This window comes from Coregonus clupeaformis, chromosome 3 (genome assembly GCF_020615455.1).
Source record: "Coregonus clupeaformis isolate EN_2021a chromosome 3, ASM2061545v1, whole genome shotgun sequence".
Lineage (NCBI taxonomy): Eukaryota > Metazoa > Chordata > Actinopteri > Salmoniformes > Salmonidae > Coregonus > Coregonus clupeaformis.
In genome coordinates this window covers 12,805,276-12,831,095 of record NC_059194.1, presented here as the reverse complement: position 1 = coordinate 12,831,095, position 25,820 = coordinate 12,805,276, and the positions used below count along the sequence as shown (strand labels likewise).

The 25,820-nt window shown below is 42.5% G+C and overlaps 1 protein-coding gene across 3 annotated transcripts in view; it reads left to right on the top strand.

Annotated features, from left to right (window-relative positions):
- The window catches only part of LOC121540695 (protein diaphanous homolog 2), a 677,119-nt gene that overhangs the window by 545,804 nt on the left and 105,495 nt on the right, over positions 1-25,820 (top strand). For all 3 annotated transcript variants that reach the window (XM_041849734.2, XM_041849750.2, XM_041849742.2), the window contains exon 26: positions 4,295-4,430. In XM_041849734.2, coding sequence (XP_041705668.1) covers positions 4,295-4,430 — 136 coding nt within the window. The remainder of the gene's footprint in view (positions 1-4,294; positions 4,431-25,820) is intronic.

Here is a 25,820-nt window from a genome sequence, read left to right as displayed (position 1 = left end):
GGAGATGAGGGCGGACACGCTCTCGTATCCCGAGGGCGCCGGGTGAATGGTGGCCAGGTAAAGCTCTACTTGGAGGAGAAATCCCTGGCACCCGGCAGGTGTACCGTCATATGCCCTCGGGAGCGAGAGCCGAATTCCCCTGGACCCAGGTGGCGAAGTGGTAGCCAGGGTAGCAGGTGGTGGTGTGGTTGGGCATGGTGAAGGGATTCCACCTCTCTCAATTCGCTCCATCATCTGGAACACTCGTTCCATATTAGCACAGAGATTCTGGAGCATCGTCCCTTGACGTTGGACTCGTTCCTCCATCGTCTTGGTAGATCCAGTTGTTCCTGCTGACTCCATAAAGGTGCGTGTTTCTGTCACGATGTCAGTGTATGCGGTAGACTGAAGTCAGGCGCAGGACACAGAACTCAAGGAAAAAATGTATCTTTACTTAATCACGTAAAGTAACAAGAAGCCTCCACGCAGGGAGGAATAAACCCGCTCACTCACGACATCCGCGAACAAACAACAAACACGCACAGAACACAATGGGAGCCACAGGGTTAAATAGGGGCGGAGTAATCACAAGATGGGCAACAGGTGTGAAACAATCTGACACAACAGGTAGAACATAGAAACATATAACATAGATCGGCAGCAGCTAGTACTCCGGTGACGACGAACGCTGAAACCTGCCCGAGCAAGGAGGAGGGGCAGCCTCGGCAGAATCCGTGACACATAGCTAGCTAAAATTAACCAAATAGGTTCAATGTTAGCTAGTTAGCTAGATAACATTAGGCTATAACTAGCAATGTGAAATGGCATAATATCTGAAACTGTAGCTAGACTCTTACCCGTATACATGGATGAAGGCTTCAAGGCAGACTGCAGCCCCTTTCATTAAATAAGACGTCCTGTGTCATTTCCGTTTTGTTTGTACAGCTTGCTTGGCCCATTGTGTCAAGTCACATTCCAGACATTCCACTGATTTCAAAACTCTGTCACCTTCTTCCTTGACAACAACACTGTTGATCGCCGTTTCTTCCCCATCACTGTCATCAGAAGACTCTACAATGTCTTCTTCAATGAAAATGTTTTTACCTAAATCAGGGATTTCCTCATCGTCTGATTCATTTTCAGAGTCAGGGAGAGTCAGCATGGCACGATCATCCTCCAGAAAGTAGTCCAGCAATGTTATTGAGCGCAATAGCAACATATTTGCAGTTCTCCATGGCTAACGTTATATCTTTTGAAAAAAGTTTTGTAGAAAGGAGTATCTACGCATAACGAGCAGCTCATTTTATAGACACAAGATGCTACACCGCAGATCAATCTGAAACTCATATCTCGGCATTTCCAGCCTACTCATTATCTCAGCCAATCACGACTAGCGGGAAGGTTCCTGTATATTTCTGTGGCTAAACCGAATAGGCTCGTAATTTAACAACTTTATTCATATTTACAGATGGCTTTCAAGTGTGTTATTAAGGCACATTAAATGTTCCAGAAGGCATTTCATTTTGATAAAAAACAATAAAAAAATGTTCAAATGGCTCTCCTGTGAAGTCGTGACTTGCGACATACACCTAGTTTCCTGAAATGGGTCACATATTTGTTTTGCTAAAAGGCAATATATAGAATTTATGTTATGTTTGAGTTGTATATTATTCGCAGAGGTCCTTATGTTGTCCATATCCTTGAAAGCAACCTGTGTGTCATTGCCTTACACTCTCAATAATGTCTTAGGCTGAGTCCTGCTCTGAAGATTACATTGGAAAACCCTTCCCTTGGGTACTGTTTATCTCCCATAAGAGTACAACTAAGAAAGCAGATAAAACAGATATAATCATAGACGTTGCCATTGGCAAAAGAACGGACAGCCAAAGAGAGGGGAAGAAACAGAAAACATTTGTTGCTATGGCAATTAGCGGGTAGTGAATGTTTGATCAGGGCTAGATAACTACGCTGTGTAATTGTGTTTATTGTCAGAATTGTTTGATTAGAGTAAGTTTCGGGGGCAGGAAGTTAAAAAATATATATTCTAATAAATTATTGTCAAAGTAGTCTAGCACTCGAATATAAGAGGGTTTATAATATCTCTCAAATTAATTGAATTGTGTTATCGAATTAGGACGACAATCAATTTGATCAATACTGCAGAGGAAGACTAGTTTAGGGCTCTATAACAATGTGTTAAAAGGCAACACTAGATTAATTACTGAATAGGGAGGGGAGGCAATGCATCAGCACTTACCCTCCTTTATTTTACTAGTCCAACATTATGTCGACATATATACACCCACCATGGATATCTACAGCACCAGTGAATCCAGCATCCTACTCTATTTAATGCACAGGCAAACAAAAGAATGAGTGAATATGTGAATCCTCCTCCCTGCTCTAAATAACATCAGAAATGTGTAACATGCTATTTCTTTATCTACTTTCTCTCTCTCTCTCTCTCTCTCTCTCTCTCTCTCTCTCTCTCTCTCTCTCTCTCTCTCTCTCTCTCTCTCTCTCTCTCTCTCTCTCTCTCTCTCTCTCTCTCTCTCTCTCTCACACACTATTTCTTTCTCTCTATTTTTCACTCCCTCTACATCTCTCTCTCTCTCTCTCTCTCTCTCTCTCTCTCTCTCTCTCTCTCTCTCTCTCTCTCTCAATTCAATTTCAATTCAATTTAAGGGCTTTATTGGCATGGGAAACATATGTTAACATTGCCAAAACAAGTGAAGTAGATAATTAACTAAAGTGAAATAAACAATACAAATTAACAGTGGACATTACACTAACAAAAGTTCCAAAAGAATAAAGAATAGTGAAGATGCGACTCCGGGATGCTGACATTCTAGGCAGAGTGGCAAAGAAAAAGCCATATCTCAGACTGCCCATCTTAATCTTTTCTTTTTATTGGCCAGTCTGAGATATTGCTTTTTCTTTGCAACTCTGCCTAGAAGGTCAGCATCCCAGAGTCGCCTCTTCACTGTTGACGTTGAGACTGGTGTTTTGCGGGTACTATTTAATGAAGCTGCCTGTTGAGGACCTGTGAGGCGCTTGTTTCTCAAACTAGACACTCTAATGTATTTGTCCTCTTGCTCAGTTGTGCACCGGGGCCTCCCACTCCTCTTTCTATTCTGGTTAGAGACAGTTTGCTTACAATGGTGTTTGTTCTTCACTGGTTGCCCTTTTCTTGTGGCAACAGGTTACAAATATTGCTGCTATGATAGCACACTGTGGTATTTCACCCAAAAGACATGGGAGTTTATATCAAAATTGGATTTGTTTTTTAATTATTTGTGGGTCTGTGTAATCTCTCTCTCTCTCTCTCTCTCTCTCTCTCTCTCTCTCTCTCTCTCTCTCTCTCTCTCTCTCTCTCTCTCTCTCTCTCTCTCTCTCTCTCTCTCTCTCTCTCTCTCTCTCTCTCTCTCTCTCTCTCTCTTCATCATTGTGATATCACAAGGAGACAGTGACAGTGGGGGCTCTTGTCATTGGACTTGGGAGGGGGGGGGGGTGTATGTCTGTCAACGCTCATTATATCAGACAACAGAGGAGGACAAGGGAGCAGGAAGGCACACACACACACACACACACACACACTTACAAGCAGACATGCACACACACACACTTGCAAATCCACAAATGTCAGAACAGTCGCATACATGCATGCACAGTTGCACATGCACCCAGTCACGCACACTCACACACATTCCAGGAAGAGGCATGTCGTGCCTGCCACAGGCCCGGGGTGAGAGAACCTTTGTGGGCTCCAAAGGTCACGTGGTAGTGTCTTCTTCCCCCGTCTCTCTCCCCTGGTGTCAGAACAGCCCTGTGCAACAGGAGATCCCCCCACTGTTTTCACTGTTTCCTCCACACTCTCCTTCCCTTCCGTGACACCTTGGTGACATTTTACGCCAGTAAAGAGGGCAGAGTGATATCTCTCTCCTTTCTCTTCTCTCTTCTCTCTCTCTTCTCTCTCTCTTCTCTCTCTCTCTCTCTCTCTCTCTCTCTCTCTCTCTCTCTCTCTCTCTCTCTCTCTCTCTCTCTCTCTCTCTCTCTCTCGCTGTCTCTCTTTCTTCTGCATTGGGAGACTGGTTCACTACAGTGCCACACTCTCTGTTCCCTGCCATCTTTGACGTGAAGACTGAAAAAGACTCACAAAACACTCCACACTGTGTACGTGTGAAATGCACTCTTAGTCAGGCATAAAAACAAGACAACGGAGAAGCATTAAGAGTCTCAAAATAATACGCTATATGCAGTTACATTCTATAGTAGAATATGTGTCCTCATGCCTGTGTGTGTCTTCCCTCTCCAGGAAGCAGTGAAGGACAACCACAAGAAGAGGGAGTTGGAGGAGAAGATCAAGAGAGCCAGACTGGCCAAGGAGAAAGCAGAGCACGAGAAGCAGGAGCGTCAGCAGAAGAAGAAGCAGCTGATTGACATGAACAAAGGTATGCCACTTCTTCAGTCACTTCTAGAGAGAGAGATCGAGAGAGATTGAGAGTATGTTAGAGTATGTGTGTGTGTGTGTGGGCGGGCGGGCGGGCGGGCGGGCGGGAGGCTGTGTTTGTGTGTGTTTGTGTGTGGCTGGGTGTGTGGGTGTGTTTGAGAGAGAGTGTGTGAGAGGGAGAGTGTGTTTGTACAAGTGTGTGTGTGTGTGTGTGTGTGTGTGTTGAGGGGGGTGTAGCATGTGTGAGGGTTGCAGCACTGAACTGTACCTCACATTGAGAAGAAATGCCGGTATACAAAACAACTGTTGAGATCACCCTGCTGTTAGCATGTGTTTTATCCTGTCTCTATTTAATAGCGAACAACAGTGTGGTATAACATCGATATTCATATGTTTTGTTCAATATTCATATATGTGTTATTGATATTGTTCTTATGATGATTGCTAATAATAGTAGTCATAGTACTAGGCTAATAGCTACAGTACTAATACTACAGTATTAGTCATTGTAGGACAGAAAAGTGTATGTTCAGAAAGCTACGTAAAAATGAGTATATTTGAACCCAGGTATACAGTGGGGAAAAAAAGTATTTAGTCAGCCACTATTTGTGCAAGTTCTCCCACTTAAAAAGATGAGAGAGGCCTGTAATTTTCATCATAGGTACACGTCAACTATGAAAGACAAATTGAGAAAAAATAATCCAGAAAATCACATTGTAGGATTTTTTATGAATTTATTAGCAAATTATGGTGGAAAATAAGTATTTGGTCACCTACAAACAAGCAAGATTTCTGGCTCTCACAGACCTGTAACTTCTTCTTTAAGAGGCTCCTCTGTCCTCCACTCGTTACCTGTATTAATGGCATCTGTTTGAACTTGTTATCAGTATAAAAGACACCTGTCCACAACCTCAAACAGTCACACTCCAAACTCCACTATGGCCAAGACCAAAGAGCTGACAAAGGACACCAGAAACAAAATTGTAGACCTGCACCAGGCTGGGAAGACTGAATCTGCAATAGGTAAGCAGCTTGGTTTGAAGAAATCAACTGTGGGAGCAATTATTAGGAAATGGAAGACATACAAGACCACTGATAATCTCCCTCGATCTGGGGCTCCACGCAAGATCTCACCCCGTAGGGTCAAAATGATCACAAGAACGGTGAGCAAAAATCCCAGAACCACACGGGGGGACCTAGTGAATGACCTGCAGAGTGCTGGGACCAAAGTAACAAAGCCTACCATCAGTAACACACTACGCCGCCAGGGACTCAAATCCTGCAGTGCAAGACGTGTCCGCCTGCTTAAGCCAGTACATGTCCAGGCCTGTCTGAAGTTTGCTAGAGTGCATTTGGATGATCCAGAAGAGGATTGGGAGAATGTCATATGGTCAGATGAAACCAAAATAGAACTTTTTGGTAAAAACTCAACTCGTCGTGTTTGGAGGACAAAGAATGCTGAGTTGCATCCAAAGAACACCATACCTACTGTGAAGTATGGGGGTGGAAACATCATGCTTTGGGGCTGTTTTTTCTGCAAAGGGACCAGGACGACTGATCCGTGTAAAGGAACGAATGAATGGGGCCATGTATCGTGAGATTTTGAGTGAAAACCTCCTTCCATCAGCAAGGGCATTGAAGATGAAACGTGGCTGGGTCTTTCAGCATGACAATGATCCCAAACACACCGCCCGGGCAATGAAGGAGTGGCTTCGTAAGAAGCATTTCAAGGTCCTGGAGTGGCCTAGCCAGTCTCCTGATCTCAACCCCATAGAAAATCTTTGGAGGGAGTTGAAAGTCTGTGTTGCCCAGCGACAGCCCCAAAACCTCACTGCTCTAGAGGAGATCTGCATGGAGGAATGGGCCAAAATACCAGCAACAGTGTGTGAAAACCTTGTGAAGACTTACAGAAAACGTTTGACCTGTGTCATTGCCAACAAAGGGTATATAACAAAGTATTGAGAAACTTTTGTTATTGACCAAATACTTATTTTCCACCATAATTTGCAAATAAATTCATAAAAAATACTACAATGTGATTTTCTGGATTTTTTTTCTCATTTTGTCTGTCATAGTTGACGTGTACCTATGATGAAAATTACAGGCCTCTCTCATCTTTTTAAGTGGGAGAACTTGCACAATTGGTGGCTGACTAAATACTTTTTTTCCCCACTGTAAGTAGTACTATTAGTAGACATAGTTGTTATAGTCGTCACCCTAGTAGTAGTAGCAGTAGTAGCAGCAGAAACAGTCACAACAAAGCCTAGCAGTTATTGTGTTAATCCCTATTATATAATTGTGTTTGTCAATGAGGTGGCTGTTGGGTGTAGCTCAGCTCAGCTTTGTGGGGTGACAAGCAGAGAGTAGGCTGACTGCCGCCAGTGTCGTGGTGGATGTAGGTCACATGTAAAGATAGGGATCTCGGGTCCACTGGCTTTGTAGAGCAGACAATTAATAGGACTGGCACATCACACAGACATTCATGAGGAAAACATTTAACAACCCTGGATGGCTAACATGGAGTTACAATTTTTATTCAGACTTTTCCAACCATAGAAATGGAAGAGAAATGAGAGGAAAACGATTTTGAAATGTTCACAACCGTAAAACTTCAAGTGAGACATTTATTAATGTTACAGGAAGTTTAAGAGAGATTTGTAGGAAGTTATTTCCCCCAACTTCCTGGTTTCTCTCTCTGACTCTGTCCCAGCCAGGTCGTTTATAGCTTATTGTTTTGAATGACTACCTTTTTATCTTTCTCATAAACAACATAATGGTGGTGAAAACGCTATTGATTATTTAAGACGGCACAGTTATTCAGACATGGCAAATAGCAATAGAGATCTGGGAATCTCTGTGCCCTATTACTGAGGTGACATTGAGACAGGCAGAATGTTGTGCCTAGATGCCTTGGGGGGCTGGGAACCAGTCAGTGAGGTCTTTTATGTTATTTTCTGACAAACACACTGGGATTTTTTACAATCCACCAGCTTCAAATGTCACAGCTAGCCGAGGACCTTTCTGTAGCTCTGCTGTGTTCAGCAATGTGACAAGCCGCTCCAAGTCACTCTCCATCACACACTGCTGCACTAACTCTCTGCCAGATAATTGATGCATGCAACTTTTTCAAGCGGTGAACTCTTTGAAAGCTTTACTTTTAATAATCCAGAATGGCTTTCTTCTGAAGATGCCTGGGAAGCCTATCCCTCTCTCTACTCTCTCTCTCTCTCTCTCTCTCTCTCTCTCTCTCTCTCTCTCTCTCTCTATGTCTCTCTCTCTCTCTCTCTCTCTCTCTCTCTCTCTCTCTCTCTCTCATTCCCGTTCTCTCTGTCTCTGTCTGTTTCGCTCTCTGTTTCTCTCTTTGTTTCTCTCTTTCCCCCTCCCAACCTCGCCCCTCCCTCCCAACCCCATCCCTCCTTCCCCCTCTCCCTTACCCTCTCTTTATGTGTCTAAGCAGATAGAGGAAAGTAGGTGTGATATTAAATATTTCTGCCGGAGCAGATTTGGATCTCTGTTTCAGTCGGAAGACGCCATAATACGTTGGGGGATGAATAAAACATGACAAGGACACGGACTGGTAGCCTGGAGCCTAGGAGATAGCATGGATACTCTGCCATCCCTGTTACCCTGACTCCTGGTCTCTCTCGACTTTGTGTCTGATCATCCAGAAGTAGGAATTCTGAATTCTGATCCTTTCAAGTTTCAAGGACGATGATACCTACAAGCTTTATATCATTGGCAGTTGGTGGTTCTGAAATCAATAAGCCAATACGATTAAATCAAAGTCGACTCATCCCCCTTAGAAATGTTATTTAAGCACATTTTGTACCCTAACTAGGTCCTTTTTGTGAAGTACGAGAAGAGGAATGACAGTTGGATGATTTTTTTTTTACCCTGTCTAAATGGGCCTGCGAACAGCAAACTCAGCTTGAAGGGGGTTAAAGGTTAGGGTTTCTCTGTGTTGTGTCTCTTGTGAGTAGACTCTGCTTCGACTCGGTTTCTCTCTTTAGCTCTCTGTTCAGAACACAGATGTCGGTCTAGCCAGTATTTTTCTATTGTATTCTTCATAATTGAATCTACCCTGCTAGCTAGTATCAGCCTTCCTCTTCTACAGATGACAGCCTTGGATGTGAGAGGCTCCTCGGCTAGCCTCGCTATCTACACTCTACACACATCACCAGCAGGCATCATTGACGGCGCTGTTGAAAAATTCTATGTGTACTTCAACAGTTTGCTGGAGTTAGTGAGTTGGATGCCTTACATCCATATTTTATGGCCCGGCATCAAACATGTTTTAATAAAAAGTTGGGGAAGATAAGGCAGTGTAAGGTTTCTGAGGCAGCTAATATTTTAGTCTTCAAAACCATTTACCAATCATATCCAACCATTTTCAGCATTAATCTTGAATGGGTGGGCCAGTTATGGAGCTAAAATAAATCTCTAGGTTTCATGTAACATTAATTTTCTTGGAAATGTATTTAATTCCAAATAATACTTGGTGATAATACATTTATAATACATTTAGACTATTAACACCTTTGGTGCAGGCAACTATCTTCTCACAGCCAGCTGGCACGAACATATGGCCATAATTTTCCTGGAATGACATACATGTAAATGAAGCTTTTCAATATATATTTTCTATGGATTTATGCATTCATTCATTCCAACATTTGATGGATCATACCATGGTGTTTAATGCAATTTCAAGGGGCTATTTTGGTAAAGAGATAGATTTAAGTCATTTTGCAAATTAAGAACTAATCCTCTTCACATGCAAATGATTAACAATGAAATGCATATTTAATGACAATTTCATTAATTTAGCTTTAAGAGGGTGGTGGTAGGGTGGGGGGAGAGTGATCGACAAATGCTTTTAGGAAATAGCACACAAAATTCCCCTTCATTTCACAGGAGTGAAACTTGAGAATATGCCCTTATGTGAGTTCAGTCAGCGTGTACTTCCTCGAATGCCCGTGATTGATCCTTGAGACAAGGGTCGGGCTAAATCTGTTTTCATTGTGAAGTATTAGAAATACTAATATGGGAAATTGCTTATGAAATCATTACGTGCTTCTCTACATTTGTTTTAATTTGCCCTAAGTGGATTCCCATATTCTCTTGGACTAACCAGATGTTCAGCATTCAACTCAAATTGCTTTACCCCGGCTGCAAGTGAACGGGCAAGCCAACGCTGCTGTAAAATAAAGCCTAGATCTGCCGTAATCCTTCTGTCTCTAATAGGAAAAGATGTTTCATCCCAGCAGGGTATTTATTAGGCCGGCAGATATGAAACAATGTCACAGAGAGTGTTCAGACACAGCCTGTAGAGCGGGAATGGGGGAGGGAAGCAGGGAGGGAGGGTGGGAGAGAGGGAAGGAGGGAGGAGGGAGAGAGAGATTGGATGGCTATTGGAATGACTGTACTAGACATTCAATTGAGAAAACACACACAGGTCTGTTGAAGTTAAAACATCCTTTATTTAGAAGTTGAATATCATTGATGTTTTATCCATCAGAGGGAGTAGGGGAGTGGAAAAGTGGGTACTGGGGACACTCGTGCCCGGCTGTCATCAGACAGGGTCAGTGCCCAGGTCTCAGCCAGTGTCCGTGCCCACACGTGGATGCGTCCCCCCAGTCAAATCCACTTAGGTCTGAATGGGGCCTAGAAGCACATATTACTCTGCTTTGAGCACAAAGTGACATGGCATAGGGGACACATTGGAACAACTGAACAAGTTAAAAAGTTGTTTGAACATGTTTAATAATAACAAAGCAGATATCTGCTAGTAAATACAAAGCCAAGTCAGATTATTTTAAATTTCACATGAGTCACAACACACTTTATATAATTAAAATGGATTAAAAGAATGACCAACTTAATTTAATGTGTCTATTCTCCTGTTTGGTCTGTATGGTAGCTTACGGTATATAGTATTATGACATATAGTGCCTTCAGAAAGTATTCATACCCCTTGATTTATTCCACATTTTGTTGTATTACAGCCTGAATTCAAATGTTAAATAAAAAAAAAATGCTCACCCATCTACACACAATACCCCATAATGACAAAGTGAAAACATGTTTTTAGATTATTTTTATTTATTTATTGAAAATGAAAATGAAATATCTAATTTACATAAGTATTCTCATGTCAATGCATGTTAGAATCACCTTGGGCAGTGATTACAACTGTGAATCTTTCTGGTTAAGGCTCTAAGAGTTTTGCACGCCTGAATTGTGCAATATTTACACGTTATTCTTTTTTGTGGCAAATAACATTTGATTTGATTTGTATTACATTGACCCACTTATGCCTAGCTGCCTAGCTACCTAGCGCACAGTACAGTGCCTTGCAAAAGTATTCTTCCCCCTTGGCGTTTTTCCTATTATGTTGCATTACAACCTGTAATTTAAATGGATTTTCATTTGGATTTAATGTAATGGACATACACAAAATAGTCCAAATTGGTGAAGTGAAATGAAAAACATTACTTGTTTCAAAAAATTCTAAAAAATAAATGACGGAATAGTGGTGTGTGCATATGTATTCACCCCCTTTCCTATGAAGCCCCTAAATAAGATCTGGTGCAACCAAATACCTTTAGAAGTCACATAATTAGTTAAATAATGTCCACCTGTGTGCAATCTAAGTGTCACATGATCTCAGTATATATACACCTGTTCTGAAAGGCCCCAGAGTCTGCAACACCTCTAAGCAAGGGGCACCACCAAGCAAGTGGCACCATGAAGACCAAGGAGTAGAGAAGGACAGATCAGGGTTGGGTTATAAAAAAATATCTGAAACTTTGAACATCCCACGGAGCACCATTAAATCCATTATTAAAAAATTGAAAGAATATGGCACCACAACAAACCTGCCAAGAGAGGGCCGCCCACCAAAACTTACGGACCAGGCAAGGAGGGCATTAATCAGAGAGACAACAAAGAGACCAAAGATAACCCTGAAGGAGCTGCAAAGCTCCACAGCGGAGATTGGAGTATCTGTCTATAGGACCACTTTAAGCCGTACACTCCACAGAGCTGGGCTTTACGGAAGAGTGGCCAGAAAAAAGCCATTGCTTGATGAAAAAAATAAGCAAACACGTTTGGTGTTCGCCAAAAGGCATTTGGGAGACTCCCCAAACATATGGAAGAAGGTACTCTGGTCAGATGAGACTAAAATTGAGCTTTTTGGCCATCAAGGAAAACGCTATGTCTGGCGCAAACCCAACACCTCTCATCACCCCGAGAACACCATCCCCACAGTGAAGCATGGTTTTCTTGTTGTGTGATCATACTTGTATTTTTTATGAAACATTTGTATGGCTCTTCAGGGAATTAGGAGGAAGAAAACAACCCACCATTTTTCAAACAAAACCAATAGTTTCCTAACTATTCCAGCCATTTATAAAATACTCAGACAGTTGGAAGCTCACAGATGTTTTTTTCCTAATTCACTTTTACCTGCAAGTGATCATTCCTCACAGTGCAAATTAAAATCCACTCATCCAGTCCAATCCATTTGTTCAACAGCTTGCAGGCACTGGCAGAATTCAGTTTCATTCAATCCTCTGCTCTAGGGGAATTTGAGGGAAGCTTTTGGCTGAGGGGAATGAGATGGAGGCTTTTGGCTGAGGTGGTTTAGGCTATTCACTGATATCAATGTTTACTGTTTACCAGCTCAAGTGATGTTGAATCGAACCTCTCTCTTTTTCAACTGCTCGCCTTGACATAAAAGCACACCATTTCCTTGAAATGGTTCTGGGTCTATTAGTAAAAGCAAGGTAGAAATCTTCCTTATCTCTCTAACCGGCGTGGACACTGTGTTTACATATAGTCAGGAACTAAATAAGTCAGGATTTTTTGAATCTTTTCACCGGTTTTCCTTGAAGCCGATTGTATAATTGGCTGTTCATTTGTTATTTTATTATTGAAAGGCACTATTCAAGATTGACTGAGTGCAACCATTTCAATAGCATCTCTTTTGCTGATTACAGCCCGTCTACTAAGCTTGATCAGTTCACTGGGCCTATTAGAATAAGGAAGGGCATGCCTCTGTGGCTCTGTAAAGAGAGAACAACTGTGAATGTTGACAATGATGGCTACTAACGCCTATTTATACATTATCCCTGTCGGCTTTTCAGCTTGAAGAGACTACATGTCTCCAAGAAAAAGACAAAAAAAGTGGGTGTTTTCACATTAAGTATATGCTACAGCAAAACAGTATTACAAAAGAACGGTTTTACAATAAAATGGTATTACAATAGAAGGGTATTACAATTGAAGGGTATTACAATAGAATGGTATTACAATAGACCGGTATTACAATAGAATGGTATTAAAATGGAACAGTTTTTGGGAAAAAAACAGCAAAGAACCACCAGTGGCTTTGATATACATTTGTATACATTTCTATTCTACTTATCCTGATTATCCACATGTTACTATACAGTGTCATACCTCCTCCACGTCATTCTCAATCTATCTACCTAGCTAACAGGTTCAGGCTTGTGTCATCTTGAATGCAGATTGTGCATGTTTGCCAATCCCCATTAGCAACTCGTGCCATGCTCGGGGGAGTCGGAGATGTTTTTGCCGTTGCCAGGGTCGACGGTAACACAAGAATGACAGGGTGGTATGGGGGGGAAGTGGATTGATGGTGGTGTGTGACAGTGACAGCCAGCGCCCGTTAGGGCCGGAGAGAACATACCTGTGTGTTAATTCGATGTGTTCATTCTCCTGTTTGGTCTGTATGTTAGCTTATATAGTATTATGACATACAGTTGAAGTCAGAAGTTTGTTTTTCAACCACTCCACACATTTCTTGTTAACAAACTATAGTTTTGGCAAGTCGGTTAGGACATCTACTTTGTGCATGAAACAAGTAATTTTTCCAACAATTGTTTACAGACAGATTATTTCACTTATAATTAACTGTATCACAATTCCAGTGGGTGAGAAGTTTACATACGCTAAGTTGACTGTGCCTTTAAACAGCTTGGAAAATTCTTTAGAAGCTTCTGATAGGCTAATTGACATCATTTGAGTCAATTGGAGGTGTAATTGTGGATGTATTTCAAGGCCTACCTTCAAACTCAGTGCCTCTTTGCTTGACATCATGGGAAAATCAAAATAAATCAGCCAAGACCTCAGAAAAATTTTTTTAGACCTCCACAAGTCTGGTTCATCCTTGGGAGCAATTTCCTAACGCCTGAAGGTACCACGTTCATCTGTACAAACAATAGTATGCAAGTATAAATACCATGGGACCACGCAGCCATCATACCGCTCAGGAAGGAGACGCGTTCTGTCTCCTAGAGATTAACGTACTTTGGTGTGAAAAGTGCAAATCAATCCAAGAACAACAGCAAAGGACCTTGTGAAGATGCTGGAGGAAACAGGTACAAAAGTATCTACAGTGAGGGAAAAAAGTATTTGATCCCCTGCTGATTTTGTACATTTGCCCACTGACAAAGACATGATCAGTCTATAATTTTAATGGTAGGTTTATTTGAACAGTGAGAGACAGAATAACAACAAAACAATCCATAAAAGCGCATGTCAAAAATGTTATAAATTGATTTGCATTTTAATGAGGGAAATAAGTATTTGACCCCTCTGCAAAACATGACTTAGTACTTGGTGGCAAAACCCTTGTTGGCAATCACAGAGGTCAGACGTTTCTTGTAGTTGGCCACCAGGTTTGCACACATCTCAGGAGGGATTTTGTTCCACTCCTCTTTGCAGATCTTCTCCAAGTCATTAAGGTTTCGAGGCTGACGTTTGGCAACTCGAACCTTCAGCTCCCTCCACAGATTTTCTATGGGATTAAGGTCTGGAGACTGGCTAGGTCACTCCAGGACCTTAATGTTCTTCTTTCTCAGCCACTCCTTTGTTGCCTTGGCCGTGTGTTTTGGGTCATTGTCATGCTGGAATACCCATCCACAACCCATTTTCAATGCCCTGGCTGAGGGAAGGAGGTTCTCACCCATGATTTGACGGTACATGGCCCCGCCCATCGTCCCTTTGATGCGGTGAAGTTGTCCTGTCCCTTTAGCAGATAAACACCCCCAAAGCATAATGTTTCCACCTCCATGTTTGATGGTGGGGATTGTGTTCTTGAGGTCATAGGCAGCATTCCTCCTCCTCCAATCACGGCGAGTTTAGTTGATGCCAAAGAGCTCGATTTTGGTCTCATCTGACCACAACACTTTCACCCAGTTCTCCTCTGAATCATTCAGATGTTCATTTGCAAACTTCAGACAGGCATGTATATGTGCTTTCTTGAGCAGGGGGACTTTGCGGGTGCTGCAGGATTTCAGTCCTTCACGGCGTAGTGTGTTACCAATTGTTTTCTTGGTGACTATGGTCCCAGCTGCCTTGAAATCATTGGCAAGATCCTCCCGTGTAGTTCTGGGCTGATTCCTCACCGTTCTCATGATCATTGCAACTCCACGAGGTAAGATCTTGCATGGGGCCCCAGGCCGAGGGAGATTGACAGTTATTTTGTGTTTCTTCCATTTGCGAATAATCGCACCAACTGTTGTCACCTTCTCACCAAGCTGCTTGGCGATGGTCTAGTAGCCCATTCCAGCCTTGTGTAGGTCTACAATCTTGTCCCTGACAAGAGTTTGGAATCTGATTGATTGATTGCTTCTGTGGACAGGTGTCTTTTATACAGGTAACAAGCTGAGATTAGGAGCACTCCCTTTAAGAGTGTGCTCCTAATCTCAGCTCTTTACCTGTATAAAAGACACCTGGGAGCGGGTGTCTGATTGAGAGGGGGTCAAATACTTATTTCCCTCATTAAAACGTTTTTCTAGATTTTTTTGTTGTTGTTATTCTGTCTCTCACTGTTCAAATAAACCTACCATTAAAATTATAGACTGATCATTTCTTTGTCAGTGGGCAAACGTACAAAATCAGCAGGGGATCAAATACTTTTTTCCCTCACTGTATCTCCAAACTAAAACGAGTCCTATATCGACATAACCTGAAAGGCCGCTCATCAAGAAAGAAGCCACGGCTCCAAAACCTCCATAAAAAAGCCAGACTACGGTTTGCAACTGCACATGGGGACAAAGATCGTACTTTTTGGAGAAATGTCCTCTGGTCTGATGAAACAAAAATAGAACTGTTTGGCCATAATGACCATTGTTATGTTTGGAGGAAAAAGGGGAATGCCTGCAAGCCGAAGAACACCATCCCAACCGTGAAGCACGGGGGTGGCAGCATCATGCTGTGGGGGTGCTTTGCTGCAAGAGGGACTGGTGCACTTCACAAATAGATGGCATCATGAGGAAGGAAAATATGTGGATATATTGAAGCAACATCTCAAGACATCAGTCAGAAAGTTAAAGCTTGGTCGCAAATGGGTCTTCCAAATGGACAATGACCCCAAGCATACTTCCAAAGTTGTGGCAAAATGGCTTAAGGACAACAAAGTCAAGGTATTGGAGTGGCCATCACAAAGCCCTGACCTCAATCATATAGAAAATGTGTGGGCAGAACTGAAAAAGCGTGTGCGAGCAAGGAGGCCTACAAACCTGACTCAGTTACACTAGCTCTGTCAGGAGGAATGGGCCAAAATTCACCCAACTTATTGTGGGAAGCTTGTGGAAGGCTACCCGAAACGTTTGACCCAAGTTAAACAATTTAAAGGCAATGCTACCAAATACTAATTGAGTGTATGTAAACTTCTGAACCACTGGGAATGTAATGAAATAAACAAAAACTGAAATAAATAATTCTCTCTACTATTATTCTGACATTTCACATTCTTAAAATAAAGTGGTGATCCTAACTGACCTAAGACAGGGAATTTGTAATAGGATTAAAAGTCAGGAATTGTGAAAAACTGAGTTTAAATGTATTTGGCTAAGGTGTATGTAAACTTCCGACTTCAACTGTACATATAATATGCACTGAGAATGGGAATAGATAACTTTATTGTTGGTTAAATAGATAAACATTTTGAAGACATATGAGGTGAATTATGGAACCTAAGACATATTCTGGTCTGAAAAGCTTTCTGGTTGCAACTTGCTACCATATCAATGGTTGCACGTTGTGTCCTGTATTACATTGACCCACTTATGACTAGCTGCGTAGCTACCTAGCTGCCTAGCAGTATTTGCTCAGCTGTTTTCTTGTTGTGTGATCATACGTGTATTTTTTATGAAATATTTGTATGGCTCTACAGGGAATTAGGAGGATGAAAACAAACCAATTTTTCAAACAAAACCAATAGTTCCCAAACTATTCCAGCCATGTATAAAATACTAAGACAGTTGGAGGCTCACATATGCTTTTTTCCTATTTCACTTTTTACCTGCAGGTGATCGTTCCTCACAGTGCAAATTAAAATCCACTCATCCAGTCCAATCCATTTTTGCAACAGCTTCCAGGCACTGGCAGAATTCAGTTTCATACAATTCTCTGCTCTGGGGGAATTTCATCAACAATTGAGAGGGATGTCAATGTTTACTGTGTACCAGCTCAAGTGATGTTGAATCGAACCTCTCTCTTTTTCAATTCAGAGTTCAAAATAAGATGAACAACTGTAGACTGATCTTAGACATCCTGTATAGCTATATATTATATTTCTAGGGGAAGGGACAAAGTATAGCAGCTGGGAGATTAGACCTGGTGGAAATGATGTTATCGGCTGAGACTGAGGTTATGTTGCAATGTCCACACTAGCATAGTGCTTATAGAGTGGTGCTTCGAGGCAAGCAACACTGAAGCATGCATGAGAGCATCAGCTGTTCCAGTCGACTGTGTGATCACGCTCTCCGTAGCCGATGTGAGTAAGACCTTTAAACAGGTCAACATTCACAAGGCCGCAGGGCCAGACAGATTACCAGGACGTGTACAACGAGCATGCGCTGACCAACTGGCAAGTGTCTTCACTGACATTTTCAACCTGTCCCTGACTGAGTCTGTAATACCAACATGTTTCAAGCAGACCACCATAGTCCCTGTGCCCAAGAACACTAAGGTAACCTGCCTAAATGACTACTGACCCGTAGCACTCACGTCTGTAGCCATGAAGTGCTTTGAAAGGCTGGTCATGGCTCACATCAACACCTTTATCCCAGAAACCCTAGACCCACTCCAATTAACTGCTGCTCTTTGATTATTTTTATTTTTTATTCATACATTTTTTTGCTTAACACTTATTTTTCTTAAAACTGCATTGTTGGTTAAGGGCTTGTAAGTAAGCATGTCACTGTAAGGTCTACCTGTTGTATTCGGCGCATGAGACAAATAGAATTTGATTTGATTTGATATGGTGCCATTACATTGCATCATACTAATTAGTACGTTATTGTGGATATTGGAAGAGACCTTTAGAGTATTCCTTAGGCTTAGCTTCCTTAGGCTTTTATTTACTTTTTATTTTATTGACTGTCATGTTTGATCCAGACTGATGAACAGGGACAAATGGCAATATGATTAGGATCAGTGTTTTCTCTAGGATTTTCTTTCAGCAGCAGTGGCAGAGTTAGTGGGGACAGAGGGGTCTTCCTGGGGGGAGGTGTGGGGGGGGGAGTCTTCCTGGGGGGAGGTAGGGTGGGGTCTTCCTGGGGTTAACTATAATTACAGTGGGGGAAAAAAGTATTTAGTCAGCCACCAATTGTGCAAGTTCTCCCACTTAAAAAGATGAGAGAGGCCTGTAATTTTCATCATAGGTACACGTCAACTATGACAGACAAATTGAGAAAAAAATATCCAGAAAATCACATTGTAGGATTTTTTATGAATTTATTTGCAAATTATGGTGGAAAATAAGTATTTGGTCACCTACAAACAAGCAAGATTTCTGGCTCTCACAGACCTGTAACTTCTTCTTTAAGAGGCTCCTCTGTCCTCCACTCGTTACCTGTATTAATGGCACCTGTTTGAACTTGTTATCAGTATAAAAGACACCTGTCCACAACCTCAAACAGTCACACTCCAAACTCCACTATGGCCAAGACCAAAGAGCTGTCAAAGGACACCAGAAACAAAATTGTAGACCTGCACCAGGATAGGAAGACTGAATCTGCAATAGGTAAGCAGCTTGGTTTGAAGAAATCAACTGTGGGAGCAATTATTAGGAAATGGAAGACATACAAGACCACTGATAATCTCCCTCGATCTGGGGCTCCACGCAAGATCTCACTCCGTGGGGTCAAAATGATCACAAGAATGGTGAGCAAAAATCCCAGAACCACACGGGGGGACCTAGTGAATGACCTGCAGAGAGCTGGGACCAAAGTAACAAAGCCTACCATCAGTAACACACTACGCCGCCAGGGACTCAAATCCTGCAGTGTCAGACGTGTCCCCCTGCTTAAGCCAGTACATGTCCAGGCCTGTCTGAAGTTTGCTAGAGTGCATTTGGATGATCCAGAAGAGGATTGGGAGAATGTCATATGGTCAGATGAAACCAAAATATAACTTTTTGGTAAAAACTCAACTCGTCGTGTTTGGAGGACAAAGAATGCTGAGTTGCATCCAAAGAACACCATACCTACTGTGAAGCATGGGGGTGGAAACATCATGCTTTGGGGCTGTTTTTCTGCAAAGGGACCAGGACGACTGATCCGTGTAAAGGAAATAATGAATGGGGCCATGTATCGTGAGATTTTGAGTGAAAACCTCCTTCCATCAGCAAGGGCATTGAAGATGAAACGTGGCTGGGTCTTTCAGCATGACAATGATCCCAAACACACCGCCCGGGCAACGAAGGAGTGGCTTCGTAAGAAGCATTTCAAGGTCCTGGAGTGGCCTAGCCAGTCTCCAGATCTCAACCCCATAGAAAATCTTTGGAGGGAGTTGAAAGTCCGTGTTGCCCAGCGACAGCCCCAAAACATCACTGCTCTAGAGGAGATCTGCATGGAGGAATGGGCCAAAATACCAGCAACAGTGTGTGAAAACCTTGTGAAGACTTACAGAAAACGTTTGACCTGTGTCATTGCCAACAAAGGGTATATAACAAAGTATTGAGAAACTTTTGTTATTGACCAAATACTTATTTTCCACCATAATTTGCAAATAAATTCATAAAAAATCCTACAATGTAATTTTCTGGATTTATTTTTCTCATTTTGTCTGTCATAGTTGACATGTACCTATGATGAAAATTACAGGCCTCTCTCATCTTTTTAAGTGGGAGAACTTGCACAATTGGTGGCTGACTAAATACTTTTTTTCCACACTGTATATATATTTTTTGCCACTGTGTGCGTGTGTGTGTATGTGTGATGGTTAGTCAGTGTGTGTGTCGGTGTGCTTTTGTATGTGTGTGTGTGTGTGTGTGTATGTTGTTCCTCATTGGGGACATGTGAAGAAAGTATCCGGTCCTACTACATCTGCATACGATGGCCGCTGCTTCACTGTCACTTCTGCCAGGGTTATTTACGCCGGCTGTCAGCAAGGCAGCATCCTCTTTAAATAACACTACATTGCATTCCAAAGCTGCAGGGATTCGGGGCACAGGCGCAGGTAGGGAGCAAACGATTCCTCATGCACGTGACGGATGGCATTGACTGCATCCCATATGGCTCTGGTCAAAGTAGTGCACTATATAGGGATTAGGGTTCCATTTGGGACGTAGCCATTGTGAATTTGTGATTTTTGTAATTACCTTGAAAGGCGGCAACAAGGGCATTGGGCTTCATCGGGTTTATCTGCTGTAGTCTATCAACTTAATAAATAACGCCATACTAGATTGCGTTCGTATCATCTTGGAGGATCTGATTGTGCCGTAAGGCGGTGATTGGCTGTGTGTGTGTGAATGTGACTGTATGTGACTGTCTCTGCTTCCCAATTGGCACACTATTCCCTATATAGGGAAAAAGTTTACATTGGGACACACTGTCTGTCTGTGTCTGGGCCCCTAGAACCCCAACGGGGGGGAAAGAGAGTTGGCTGGCTTGTCTCACATAAACAATTGCCATGCAAGGATTTACTCCATCTGATTTAGTGTGAAATTTATTTCTGTCAGCTAAGGCGACACAATAAGCCACTACCTTATCAATGTTCTACCAGACTTACACGCCACACATTGTTTTCAATGCATTTCTATCAAAATAGTTTTTGACACAATGTGCCATCCACGTGGTGAAGAACCCAGAAACCCTTTGATTATTCAACAATAATTATTTCATTGCCAATTAATATTACCCCAGGGAACTCTCTCCTCTTCTCCCCTTTGGGAGTTTTTTGTCTGCGTCTGCTGTATCAAATAGTATATTTAAAAAAAAATAAGAAACGTTAGGTCTGTGTGTGGAGAGAGAGGCCTGATTAGTAGTAGTACTTTAAGCGTCTAATCACTTTAAATCTGTCTGACTCAATTTGGTCTGGTTTTCTCTCAGGTCACCGTGTGGGTGTGTTTTATCCCTCATTGGTGACATTTCCCCTCCAATCCTCATTCCTTGCGTAAACATATGAAGCCAGAAACGCAACACAGTTGAATCTCATTAAATCATTACATTTCCTCATGCAGTCATGGCTGGTCTGTCTCCCTGATCAATTCAAGACACTTCACCATCTGGACCTCAGAGTCACTTTACAGTCAATCAGACATAATTATGCTCACTACAAAGCCCATCCAAATTGCATTGTCAAATCCGTTTACCCGCCACCAAGTAGCTGACTACAAGAACAGGATTGGAGTCAGAGAAGATGGTATCTCACCGGGCCGAAATGGAAGGCAGGGGATGATAAGTGTGCCACTCAGAGAGAGAATGATGACAGGGAGATGTGTTCTGGATGGATGGCAGACTGCTATGGAAGTTGTACAGAGTTAACTCAATTCTCCCCCTGCCTCACAAACTTGCCTAGACTACTGGACCTCTTAGTGCTGCTCACGTTGCTGTCGGCTACCGTGAGCTAGTGGATGCAGGGACTATAATTAGGCAATAAGGCCAGAGGGGTTGTGGTATATGGCCAATATACCACGGCTAAGGTCTGGTCTTACGCACGACGCAACGCAGAGTGCCTGGATACAGCCCTTAGCCGTGGTATATTGGCCATATACAACAAACCCCCGAGGTGCCTTATTGCTATTATAAACTGGTTACCAACGTAATTAGAACAGTAAACAAGTAATGTTTTGTCATACCCGTGGTATACGGTCTGATATACCACGGCTGTCAGCCAATCAGCATTCAGAGCTCAAATCACCTGGTTTATAATGATATACACTACCGTTCAAAAGTTTGGGGTCACTTAGAAATGTCCTTGTTTTCCATGAAAACATATATTAAATGAGTTTGAATAGGCAATATAGGAAAATGCATAGGAAATGTAGTCATTGACAAGGTTAGAAATAATGATTTTTAATAGAAATAATAATTGTGTCCTTCAAACTTTGCTTTCGTCAAAGAATCCTCAATTTGCAGCAATTACAGCCTTGCAGACCTTTGGCATTCTAGTTGTCAATTTGTTGAGGTAATTTGAAGAGATTTCATCCCGTGCTTCCTAAAGCACCTCCCACAAATTGGATTGGCTTGATGGGCACTTCTTACGTACCATACGGTCAAGCTGCTCCCACAACAGCTCAATAGGGTTGAGATCCGGTGACTGTGCTGGCCACTCCATTATAGACAGAATACCAGCTGACTGCTTCTTCCCTAAATAGTTATTGCATAGTTTGGAGCTGTGCTTTGGGTCATTGTCCTGTTGTAGGAGGAAATTGGCTCCAATCAAGTGCCATTCACAGGGTATGGCATGGCGTTGCAAAATGGAGTGATAGCCTTCCTTCTTCAAGATCCCTTTTACCCTGTACAAATCTCCCACTTTACCACCCCCAGACCATCACATTGCCTCCACCATGCTTGACAGATGGCATCAAGCCCTCCTCCAGCGTATTTTCATTTGGTCTGCTTCTCACAAATGTTATTCTTTGTGATCCGAACACCTCAAACTTTGATTTGTCTGTCCATAACACATTTTTCCAATCTTCCTCTGTCAAGTGTCTGTGTTATTTTGCCCATCTTAATCTTTTCTTTTTATTGGCCAGTCTGAGATATGGCTTTTTCTTTGCAACTCTGCCTAGAAGGTCAGCATCCCAGAGTCGCCTCTTCACTGTTGACGTTGAGACTGGTGTTTTGCGGGTACTATTTAATTAAGCTGCCAGTTGAGGACCTGTGAGGCATCTGTTTCTCAAACTAGACACTCTAATGTATTTGTCCTCTTGCTCAGTTGTGCACCGGGGACTCCCACTCCTCTTTCTATTCTGGTTAGAGCCAGTTTGCGCTGTTCTGTGAAGGGAGTAGTACACAGCATTGTACGAGATCTTCAGTTTCTTGGCAATTTCTCGCATGGAATAGCCTTCATTTCTCAGAACAAGAATAGACTGACGAGTTTCAGAAGAAAGTTATTTGTTTCTGGCCGTTTCTGTAATCGAACCAACAGTTGCTGATGCTCCAGAGACTCAACTAGTCTCAAGAAGGCCAGTTTTATTGCTTCTTTAATCAGCACAACAGTTTTCAGCTGTGCTAACATAATTGCAAAATGGTTTTCTAATGATCAATTAGCCTTTTAAAATGATAAACTTGGATTAGCTAACACAACGTGTCGTTGGAACACAGGACTGATGGTTGCTGATAATGGGCTTCTGTACGCCTATGTAGATATTCCATTAAAAATCAGCCATTTCCAGCTACAATAGCCATTTACAACATTAACAATGTCTACACTGTATTTCTGATCAATTTGATGTTATTTTAATGGACAAAAAATTTGCTTTTCTTTCGAAAACAAGGAAATTTTTAAGTGACCCCAAAGTTTTGAGCGGTAGTATATATATATATATATATATATATATATATATATATATATATATATATATATTCTATGGTCATATAGCTGACACTTATCCAAATCGGCTTACTCAACAAATGGTCGACATTGACAGAAACACATTTTCACTTAGTTGCCTATGTGGCAATTTAACCCACACCCCTGGTTTAGCCAGGACAATTCTCTAACCCACTGATCCATTGGAACTACTCAACTACATGCTTGGCTGTGTTCATTAGGCACCAAACAGAAGAAAATGGACTGAAACAGGGAGGCACTAGCTGGACTTGCCTAATAGGAAATTGTACTTTTTTTCTCCATTGCAAACGTTCTATAACATTTTCCATAGGGTGCCCTAATAAATATGAGCCCTTGTTTTATTTTTTGTATTTTTTATTTCACCTTTATTTAACCAGGTAGGCCAGTTGAGAACAAGTTCTCATTTACAACTGCGACCTGGCCAAGATAAAGCAAAGCAGTGCGATAAAAACAACAACACAGAGTTACATATGGGATAAACAAAAACGTACAGTCAATAACACAATAGAAAAATAGAAAATCTATATACAGTGTGTGCAAATGTAGTAAGTTATGGAGGTGAGGCAATAAATAGGCCATAGTGCAAAATAATTACAATTTAGTATTAACACTGGAGTGATAGATGTGCAGAAGATGATGTGCAAATAGAGATACTGGGGTGCAAATGAGCAAAGTAAATAACAATATGGGGATGAGGTAGTTGAAGGTTGGAGGCGGTAGTAGTAGTGGTGTCTAGCTATCCCCTGTGTTACATTCTCTTATTCCCCAGCCTCACATGTGGCCTTGCTGTTGCTGCAGCCTACCGATCCAGATGGAATGGGGTTTATTTCAGTTTTTGTTTGTTCACTTATTCATGCATCCAGCTATTCGGGGCATCACTGGGGCTTTCGTCTCCATGCCACAAATGCAAATCGCTGCGGTGGCTAATCCACTTTCATCTCCTTCCCTGCAGATGTCCCTCTCTCGTTCTTTCTCATCCGTCTCTCTCTCTGGTTCTGTGATAAGGGGCCATCTTGTGTCAAAGCCAGTGGAGACCTCCTCCTCTTCCTCCTTTTGCCTCCACCCCTCACTGGTCTTTGTCCTGACCCACTCCACCCTCCCCGGGCGCCCGTCCCCTTGGCGCCATCCTGAGGCTTGTCAGCCTTGCACTCCTATTCTCATTCGGACCGGGGGGGATGTGGGAGCATCCCTAATTCGATTACGAAGGACATGAGTGGGTTTGCACATCAAGCTGTTCCAGTAAAACAGTTGAGAAGGATCTGCTGGAGGATCCATCTTCCTCATTAGACAGAAGAGACCTCCCACCACCCCTCCACTCAAGAGGGTCCTGTATTTTCTTCTCAAATATAGCACAAAAAGACACAGAACAGAAAGCTTCACTCTGTCTAAAAAAAACATCTTACACCAGGACACTTCACTTGACTATTCCATGAAAATAAATAGAAAAAGGAGCATTCAGATGTCTGCTATTATCTTATTTTAGGGCAAGCAAACATTTCAGTTTACGCTTCAGTGTGACTTTGCTCAGTTTGGCCCTATAGTGTGAATCAGTCATCTGTGTATGTGTGTGTGGAAAGTTTTGCCCTGTGTCAGCAGTGAGTTCCCTTGTCAAGCTTGGCTAGGAGAGAGGAGAGAGAGGGGAGTAGCTAACAGGTGTGGCGTGTGTCAATCCTGTGGGTGCCTACGTTCTCCCTGCCCTCCCTCTGTGGCAGTAATGTCATCGCTGGCTGGCTGGCTGGCTGACTGGCTAGCTGACTGTCTGGCTAACTGGCTACTGGCTTGTTGACTGGCTGCCTGTCTGGCTGACTGTTTGGCTAGCTGACTGTCTGGCAGGCTAGCTGGTGCCTTAGGAGCCACAGGGACTGGGGGAAGGAGAGACAGCCTGGTCAAACCTCTTCCTCCTTCATGAGAGAGAGAGTGAGAAAGAGAAGACCAGAGAGAAAGAGAGTGCAAAGAGAGACAACAGAAGAGAAAGAGACACAAAGAGAGAGAGAGAGGTGCCGCCCATACACCTGGCCATAAAGCACGCTCCCCTCCCTCCACACAGAGGCTTTGTTCACGGCTAATGCACCAGGTTAATTACGCAGGTGACTGTGCAGCCCAACAGATGGGCTAAAATGTGTTCAAAAACAATTCTGGGGAAGAAAAGAAAGGGAGTTGTTTTCATTTTCCATTATTCTACTTCTTGTTTTCCTCAGAGAGAGAGAGAGAGAGACAGAGAGAGAGAGAGAGAGAGAGAGAGAGAGAGAGAGAGACATGGCAGGGGAGTGATAGAAAGAGAGAGTGGCAGGAGAGAGAAAGAGAATAGCAAGGGAGAGGTGGAATGGGGGAGAGAGAGAAAGGAGAGAGCTGGAGAGAGTGAGAGAAAGGGGGAGAATGGCAAGGTAGAGAGAGAGAGCACTCTCCCTTCAGAGTGGTCTCAGCTCATCAAGCACAGGGCTGCAAGCTCTTATTACAGCTCATTACAGTGCAAATGAGAGTAAGGGATCAGTCACTGGGAAAGCTGGAGCAGGGGAGGCTGGAGACGACAGAAACACACAACACACACACATAT